General features: G+C 39.7%; 1 protein-coding gene across 1 annotated transcript; it reads left to right on the plus strand.

Moving 5' to 3' along the window:
* The first annotated feature begins 418 nt into the window (after positions 1 to 418).
* On the plus strand, positions 419 to 9,345 carry LNP1 (leukemia NUP98 fusion partner 1). The gene is made up of 3 exons (XM_072326988.1): positions 419 to 568; positions 6,949 to 7,194; positions 9,053 to 9,345. Exons 1-3 carry the CDS (start codon positions 419 to 421, stop codon positions 9,230 to 9,232), a joined length of 576 nt encoding a protein of 191 aa, XP_072183089.1. The 3' UTR covers positions 9,233 to 9,345.
* Positions 9,346 to 9,766: the final 421 nt, after the last annotated feature.

Here is a 9,766-nt window from a genome sequence, read left to right on the forward strand (position 1 = left end):
CTCAAAATCACAAGCCTGGTTTGGGTTAGAGTACATGCCTCCCAGGCATGTTACTGTGGGCAGTTCTCCATTGGGATTGACAGCTGGTGCACTCAGCTGCAATGTATATGGATAAGAGAACATATTTCCCTTCCTATCAGCTCCCTGCGGCACTGTCATATTGAACATCTCTGCAATGGAAAGATTAAAAGAAACCTTGTTGAAAATAGATGTGAAAGGATTGACTTTATGTTTAGACAGTGCCTAGGGCTGCAGTGGGTTGGGCTTTGGGGGATGAAGTGCAGAAAGAGTGGCTGAAACTGCATCTCCTCTTCCTCTCGTTGACAGAACTGTGTGAGGCTATTGGCTTATTGGGATCCTTCAGTATTGCTTTTCCTTGTCTGGCTGGGAGACTGCTGCAAGTTTGGATTGTCTGTACATGGAATATGAAGAGGATGATGATATTTCCTTTGCAAGATGGATGAGCAGTTTCTGGGGCCACAGCTTGATTGATGAGAATGAGAAAGAGGGAAGAGGCCACAAGAAACGTCAAACACGATCCCTTAGTGAAAGGAGAGCCTCCCTTCCGGTAAGTGCTGTGTGCAGTTTTCTGTGTGCATGTGCGTGTGGCTTACATATGAATTTAAGTGCAAACATACCAAAAGTTAACCCTGGAGATACATTGGGATGAGAACACCTCACTTACCTTGTCAACTACATTAAGTTCCTACTGGCAGAAATCAGTTGCTTCTCGAACTCAGCTCCGTGCCAGAAGCCTCAGATAGCTTTGGGATAGAGGAAGATAAGGAAACTTCAAGATGAGGAAAGATGGGACCAAAACATGGAAGAAGAGGGCTGTAATAACTGCTGGAATCCTAGCTGTACATTATGATTTTCTGTCTGGTAAGCATGACCTGACAGAGATAAAAAACACTTCAGATATCTGGCGTACACAAACTTGTCTTCAACGAGTATTTTCTCACATGTAAAACCACATAATGCATTCACTGGATTTTGACCTACAACCACTCTTCTCAAGGAAGATGTGTGCTTTACTCTCTGGGATTTAGCTGCTTGCTGGTGTAACTTTGAATTTAAGCTAGAGGGTATGGTCCATCCATGTTTAAAATATCTGAACCTGAAAATAAGGACTCAATACATAACAAAGCTCATTGTGTTATGAAGTAAGATTTTAAGGGAGAAACAGGTTCTTTTTTCCTAAATGAAGAACAGTGGGGAAAGGGACAGGGTTCAAACGCTGAAACAGTTTTTTAAGGTAGCTGACAACTAACTAACAATGCAAAAAAAACGGATATTCCCAGTCCTTAAAACAAGTGAAGGTACCTCAAACCTGTCTCTTTTTTCTCCAGAAGCATCGGTTGGCTCCCCAAAGTTACTACGTTTACTTACAAATAATTTTTCAGTTATATCCCTAAATCATAATGTCTGCAACAAAGCCAATACTATTATATTGTGGGGAAAAAAAAGTTACTCTTTCCAAATCATCATCCACTGGATCTGCCATGTTCTAAGCAGTGGGATTTTTCTTTTACATAGAATCATAGAATAGAATGATGGAATCATTAAGGCTGGAAAAGACCATCACTCCAACCATCCATCTGCCCATCACCACTATGTCCACTCAACCACATCCCACACTGTCACATCTACACGTTTCTGGAACATCTCCAGGAAATTTTTTTTCTTTTCTCAAAAATTATGCTTAAGAGGAGCAAAGCAGAACAAATCTACCTCTTTAATCTTTAAATGCATGAATAGGTTGGAAAGGTAATCATAATCCATTCATTTAAACTGATCAGCGACATCTACTAAATATTAGTATAGTATAATTATATATACTTTGGTCACAGGTTGAAAAACAGACTCTGAGGCAGAGTTTTGCTAATGGATTCCATCAGAATGCCTAAAACCAAAATTTATTAACGTTTATTTGTTTATTAATTATACTGTATTCTAATTTTGTTCTTCAGAGAATTACGCATACAGGATTTCTTTACACCTAATACAGACCGAAGCATCAGAATGTACTTTAAATTGCATTCTATTCAGCAAGCTGCTGAACGCAGCTTCATTGCATATCTTTGTGTGTACACATACTTTTAATTTGAAGCATGTTCCTTAATTCAGTTGAATCAAAAGCTATTTCAATGCTTTTGCTAATGATAATTGTATCCCTGAATCAGCGCTAGAACTTTAATGAAGTTAGCTTAGAGAAAGAAGACTGTGACTTTTTGTATGACCATTCAATCAGTTGAAGTTACCCTGTACACTTCATTATGTCTGGCCTTCACAATAGTGCTCCACACAACTTCTTCTTGGCACAGCTATATTACATAGCACATACAAATCTCAATCTCAGTGCCAGAAATTGACCTTGGGAATGAAAAAGACAATTTGTTTGCGTTTCTCTTAACAAAATTTGATAATTTTTGATAATAAACTATTTTAATAGAAATCTCTAATCAATTGGTACTAAAATATGTTGTTTTAAATCAAATCTACAAATTATTCAATCGGGGATACATTAATTCCTTAGAGACATCTTCAGAAAGTGCATCTCCTTGATCAGAGCCACAACTTGCTATTGCATCTGGACGTACTCATTAGACTACTGTTACAAAGAATAACTACTGTGAGAATCAAAACACTTGCCAGTGCTAGTTAAATAACATGTTCTTTTTGTCATAATAGTGCTGTTAATCAAGAGGAATAATAACTGAGATCAGACTATGTCTCTTCCGTAAGTTAATACATTCTCAATGGATCACATTGTAAATGGAGGTAACCATGGCTGTCCTAATTACAATCAAAACACAGAATCATAGAACCATTAAGGTTGAAAAGATCACTAACATTGTCCGGTCCTACTATCAACCCATCCCCATGCCCTCTAAGTCAGCAGGTTCTGACTGACACAGCTGTTTGCAAAAGCTTCTAGTGAAGATAGATAAACTTGTGCTGCCCAAACAGCACTGCCAACATGCTTTCTCTCATACCCAGGGCTGGCATACAGCAGATCAGCAGTAGTGCAGCTCCGTACACATGAGCTACATTTGCACCAACAGTGTTCTGGTATTGCACAGCACAATGCTAGCACTATGGAACAAAAGATGTTTTGGAGTAACTCTGTAAATCGCTTTCAGCTATGGAATAGTTTTTGGGTGTTGTTTTTTTTTTTTGTCTTCTTTATAATTTTTCCTATGCCGTAGAAACACATTTAACCACTGTTCTCACTTAAAACACAACAGCTGATTTCTGTGGCTTCCTGTCATTTAGGAGCCTCTCAAAATATGAACAAAGCTTTGTAGAAGAACTCTTCTGTGATTTGCTTCACAGACACTAACAATAATTTTTATTTCGTTTTCCCCAGGATCTTATAATACCTTATAATACAAACAATACTGAGATGTGGTTCACAAAACGCCTTTATTTTGATCATTCCCATTTTGCAGAGGAACACAAACTTATATTCATACCTCATTGGGACACTGGCAGAGCGTGTAACTGGCCTCAGGAATCCTCATGCCAAAACAGGCTAAAACAATAAGTCCAGAATCCTCCATTAAAACACTTACCTCCACTCCCCTGGAAAGTGCACTGGCCTGTAGTGAATGTGGAAACAGCCTGAAGAGAACTAAGTCATCTGCTTTCAGCTGCTTTAATTAATTTGCTGCATGCTGTAAATTTTAGATTCAGTAACTGATTCTCTTTTTGAAGCTGATGATGACTTTTCTTAATACATTTTAGTTGTCCTCTATCATTTCAACTCAGGACTGTTTCCTACTTCCCAGGCATTTTGTTGTGGGTAAAGCATTGCATGCAAAGGAGCACTGGTTAGAGTTTTACAACCCTACATATGGAAGCACTTTGAAGTAGACATTGCTGCTCATGACAGAAAAGCAGATAAGAAACAGCCAAGGGTGAGAGTAGAACTCCTGACTACAGTTGAAGGTAATGACAATTATTCTAAACTAAAATCAGACTAAACACCTATTGCAATATCATTACTGCAGATCAGTGGAAGCCTAGGCTGAAACGTGTTTAAGGAATTCATGCTTGGCTATAAGCTTCTGGGGAGGAAAGAATGCTCTTGGACAGAATTGGAATGTCAGATTTTCCAAAATATTCCTAGAGAACTGGGGTCATTATGTAAACTTGAGCAAACAATGAATGCAGTACTGACACTGAAGATTAACTGTCTCGCTGACAGCTGTGTGAGTTCTCAGATCAAAGCCAAAAGATGGAAGAAATTATCTTGTCTCCAACAGAAACTGAGCAAGAGAATAGACAAATGATAATGGCACCAAGTTCTTGAGGATTTTTTGTTTCTGTGCTTTTTCTGTGGTAGCAAACAATCTGCTGCCTATTATGTAAACAGACACTAAGCATGACTGGCATTATACAAAGGCTCATACAGAAAAAGGGATTACTAAAGGGAGTGAGAAACAAGCATTGAGAGTTCTCAAAAATTCCCTATTTTGATACCAAAGAACGGATACCATTCTTCCTTCCCATGCCTTTTTCCTTGCTTCACCTCCTCTCCACCTCTCCAGTTTAAGCACTAGTCAAGGGCAGATCCTAGAAGCCAGAGATGATGGAAGCTTGCTAAAGAGGCACCACGTGTAAGCAGAGGCAGCTACTAGGGAAAGGATGGGAGCAGACACTGGAGCAATGTTCAGAGACTTTTGGCAAGGGAAGGCAGCAGTAGTGGGTGGACAAGAGAGAGTGGATACAGAGGGAATCTCTGTTTCCAGCAGCTGCTGAGACATCAGGAAGGGAAGCATACGTTTAAGATGTCTCAGGCCTGTTCTTATTTACAGTGGTACCATGCATCCATTCGGCACCAAATCTATGTATTAAACACATGCATTAAATCTAAGAAATGGTAAGAAAGCCATATGGATCTTATGTAAACTCACTGCCAGAATTTATCTTAAATAAAAGAAGAGTACTGTTTTGTACTAATAAGCCATGAAATGTTCATTTTTAGCAGTTGTATTAAGGCCTTTGTCCTCTGTCAGGTTGTGTTCATAAGACAGTAACGTGATAATGTGTGTGTACACCGTGGGAAGAAGTATGGCCACTGTAATGTGTTTACAAGATCAAAAAATCATAGAATGGTCTGGGTTGGAAGGGACCTTTAAGATCACCTATTTCCAACCCCCCTGCTATAGGCAGGGATATCTCCTACTAGACTAGGTTGCTCAAAGCTCCATCCAACCTGGCCTTGAATGCTTCCAGGAAGGGGGCATTCTTAACTTCTCTGGGCAACCTGTTCCAGTGTCTCACCAACTTTACAGTAAAGAATTCCATCCTAATATTTAGTCTAAATCTGCCCTCTTCCAGTTTAAAGCCATTTCCCCTTGTCATATGTGTAGCTGTACCCTAGGTTCACTGAGACAAATCTGCCTTTCAGAGGAAGGCCTGTCCATCTTCTGAACCATAGTGTCTATGTTAGTATGTGAACTACAGTCTTTTTGTTAAGGGCTTCACTATAGTATCACCTGTGAAGGAAAAATAAAAAGCAACGTCTTTGTAATATAAAACATTTACAGATATTGTAAAACAAGATTGATGAGCACCACTCTCTGCTTCATCTGTGTTCCTGTAGTTTTGGGTTGTTGTTTTTTTTTTGTACCCTCTAAGAAAAAAATACCTGTGACTTTTAATGCGAAACAATGTGTGTTTCCAGGAAACAATATACATTGATACCATTAAAATGGCATAGGAGATGTTCAGCTTGTACAGGCTTGACATGGCATGTGTACTCCAGTCCCTGAAGAACAATCTGATTGCTTTGATGCTTTTCCAAATGACAATACGATATGACCTTACAGAAATCACAGCCATATTGACTAGTGTTGTACCAGTATGCCTCAAAGTAAAAATAGCATAGCAGGAATCATTACCACTACTCTCAGCAGCAGTCCATAATACTAGCTGCTAGAGTAAGCTTATGTCCGGAAATGAAGTTGAACTTGCACTACATGAGCTGGAGGCCCTTAGGTGTTAAGTACATCTAGAAGGTAGAAGACTTATGTAAAAACAAAAACAAACAAAAAAACCCAAACAACAACAACAATAAGAGCTTCAGATGTCTGTGCAAATGGGAAGTATAAATTAACAAGCAGCAGGATATATAGTCCCTCAGTTATTGCATGCAGGAATTCGTAATGAGGGAGGCAAATCTACCTATATGGAGCTGTGGTATTTTTCTGGAAGATGCAACAGAAGTAGATTTACTGGTGATTTAACATCTCTCATCAAACCAGAGTGAAAAGCCTGCTTCTGTTTTTTCCAACCTTATCAATTCTATGATTCTATGATTCTATCACTTTATTAAGGTTGTGTCCCTTAGTGCCCTGAAAATGCTATCTCATGAGGTCAGGGTGAATATGCCCAAGAAACCGCTAAAAAATCTGAAGCTGAACAGTAGACTATCTTGTCTGCATTTAGGCCAGGCAACAGATATAATAAGACTGGGCTGGGGATGGTCTCTGTCACACTCAGATGACCTCAAATCTCTATTAAGACCCAGAGCACCTGTGGGTCAAACCCAGTGTCTGGCTCATCTGGCCACAAAAGGGCTGGGTCCCTGCTGTTTGAAAGCCCTGCCTAGAACCCATTCCCAGAGGGGATGGATGGGTGTTTGGGATTATTATGTGTCCCAGTTCTTTTCAATGACAGTGGGCACACCTCACATTTCAAATGCTTATTTTGGGTACCAAAACTTAGATACTCAAAAATGGGAATGAGTAAATTCTGCTGCTGCCGCAAGGAAGCAAGCTCTTTGACAGTGTGATTCTTCTGCACAGATAAGGAAAGTTACAGAAGTCTGGGCAAGGTTATTTGTTCTGCAGTACTGCTTGGAGAGTACTCTGCAGTAGAATCTGAACTGTGTGCTTTGCTTTAGTATTCAGTACTCAGCAAAGACCTCTTCTTTTGCAGGCCAGGCTTTCCTCCCTCCATACAACAAGACTTCATGCCTCTGCCAAAGGCTCATCTTCAGGTCATCTCAGAGGCTCCAAGGAATTTCAAGAAGACCAAGATGTCAAATACCACCGCCACAAGAAGGCAAGCAGAACACCTTCAGGAGATAGCTCAGGCCCAGAGACAAGATCAAACTCCATGCAGGAATTTGCAGAGTCCTTTGAGAAGCAATTGCATTTCAAGAGCAAACGCTCAGTTTCTTTGGTAGGTAACAACTAGCAGCAACCTTACGAAGACTTCATAAATAAAGAAATAAATAAAATAGAATAAATATATCAGGACAGCTTTATCCCTTGTATAATCTTTGTGTCTTTGACTGGGGAGGAGCAGAAATAATCTTCAATTGGAATTTCTTGAATGATGTGATCTTTACTGTAGTTCAAGAAATGTATATCTGCTAATGTCATTGGTATGAGCATTTTGGATGTAGTGTCACCATCTAGACTTGTTCCGAAGTGTGCATCTTCAAAATGAGACACTGCACTCTGTGGCAACAAGGCAAAATAAAAGCAGATCTGCTTCACTTTTGCTATGATATCCAGGTCTTTTTCTCATTGCTGTTGACCTGGTTTAACCACAGGCCTTGTTATCTGTAAGACTGACAGGCATCATGGTGTTTTGGGGATTTCTCTTTACTCCTTGGCACTCCAGTGTCATTGCACAACTGCAGCAGCTGCCATTGCTATATTTTCACTGTAAGGGCATTCAGACAGCGTGGATTCTTTTCCTATTTCATTCTTCTCCCTGTCAGTCTCTCCTGAGGCATGACTCTGCATTGAAGGAGTACCCAATAATGACCTTTATGACAATTTAACACATTTACTGTAATGATACATCCTATCTGTTGTATCACACAGAGGAGGGGTGGGTACTGAACAGTAAGTCCCTTTTAAGTATTGGAAGAACAATATCAAATTCAGTCACCCCACTGAAAAGCTGTGCTTGAATTACACTTGACGTTATCCTCAAATAACAACAAAGGGAAGTATCCTTTATTTTTTCAGTTTTTTGACACTGACAGTTTCATATGGAGAAGTAATCTTCATCTCTCTGTGCAGACCTTCCATTTAGCAATAAGAGAGGAAACAAGAATCTCTCTTCAATAAATGGCATAATTACATGATCAGTCCCATGGTTACAGTCCCTGCATGCTCAGTCCTCTAGGAATATGAAGAGTTCTGGTGATGACAACTCTGTTATTCAATTTTTAAGATTTGACGTGAATTCTGTAATCTTCTTTTTTCCTTTTAGGAACCACTCAGTATTTCATTTAGAATTTCCCATTGCCTCTTTGGCGGCCCTCATTTGGCTCGTGGTTTATTTATCATTTCTCAAAAGTGCCTACTGCTAGAAAGTCCGTGAGCATGTCAGTTGTGTGATTAGTATAGTGAATATAATACGCTAAGTTTGACTTTTATTTCATTTAAAAAAAGAATGTGGATTCTGGTGCCCTTCTGTAATTTACATCACGGTGTGCTGGGCTATACTTTGATCTGTCTTTTAACTAGGCTGAAGTGTGGTCATTCCTCAGTCACCATTAAAGCCTGTAAGATGGCAAGGGCTTCAGAACCTTTCAGAACTGAGTGATAGATATCAGAGATCTGAAAGGAAATTTGGGAGTGGGCTTAAACATGGAGATCCAAAAAGAGTGTTGAAAAATCCTTTTTTGCTTTTGGAACCCCACGGGTATTGTTCAAACCGCCCTATATATGACTATACAGACCAGAAGAAACATGGATCGCATGAAATAAGAAAAGCAAGGATCCTGAGAGGAAATTTCAGAGCCTCCTTTTTTTCCCTCATGTCTCCTCTCCCAAGCTTGCTCTCCAGGCAGATGATCTTCCTACCTCCCACACTGTATCATCAAAAGAGTGTTGCCCCTCGCTGAGTATTAGGGTTACTGGCTGGGGCCATGAGTTTGAGCCCATTGTGTTAAAGCTGATCTGTCTGAGGTTGGTAAATAGAGTATTTTACTACACATTACTATTGAAATATCTTTATCAGATTTCGTTGATCATGTAAGAGTCACTAAATTCTCTTCTATTTTTCTCCTGCCTTTTAGCAACCTGAAGGCATGAAGGAGAGAAGAGAGAGACTGCATCTGAGGAAGAGCAAGTCTCACAAGAGAATGGGAGAGAAATCAGAACCAGGGCGAGCGTATGAAGAAGAATGCTCAGAAGCTATACCTGCAAAACACAACGAACAGTTCCCATCACAAACAAGCACTGAGAAAGGATATTAATGCACAGGCAGCTAGAATGTCTTGGGCTAATGAATTTTAGCACTATCTCTGATGAACAGAGGGAGCATTCTTGTTTTGACTAGAAGAGGCTTATTAGCTAGAGCAAATCCAAAGCTGTAAAATGAAACTACAATTCTACTGCATAATGGATACCATTTTACTACATTCCTGTCTTTTTCCACTAGGAATGTGACCCCACTCAGAGATATGGGGCAGTGAACCACACCTGTAGAGGGTTTCAGGCAGATTTAGCATTACAGTAGGACAATAGTGGATTTGTTTGTTTAAGAGGAGAACATCTATGTATTACAGAGCAGTGCAAAGACATTGAAACCCTTATATTTCTCCTTTAATTGCAAACAGAAAGTTTGGTAAAGAAAACATACACATAAACTATTATCCATTACTTGGCCCTGACACTGACACAGAGTTGGTTTGGAAACAGGGATCTCTTATCTTTGACAATCTCCCAACTGTGGAGGTGACAGAAAACAAGCCCTCACACTCTCCTCCATACACTGCTGTTATCACTGT

This window comes from Excalfactoria chinensis, chromosome 1 (assembly GCF_039878825.1).
Source record: "Excalfactoria chinensis isolate bCotChi1 chromosome 1, bCotChi1.hap2, whole genome shotgun sequence".
Lineage (NCBI taxonomy): Eukaryota > Metazoa > Chordata > Aves > Galliformes > Phasianidae > Excalfactoria > Excalfactoria chinensis.

What these genes read in the sequence shown, in the direction of transcription:
- LNP1 (XM_072326988.1), top strand. Translation starts at nt 419, where the DNA reads ATGGAATATGAAGAGGATGATGATATTTCCTTTGCAAGATGGATGAGC. An exon ending in AAAGGAGAGCCTCCCTTCCG is followed by an intron (nt 569 to 6,948) that starts GTAAGTGCTGTG and finishes CTTCTTTTGCAG; the next exon opens with GCCAGGCTTTCCTCCCTCCA. An exon ending in GCAAACGCTCAGTTTCTTTG is followed by an intron (nt 7,195 to 9,052) that starts GTAGGTAACAAC and finishes CCTGCCTTTTAG; the next exon opens with CAACCTGAAGGCATGAAGGA.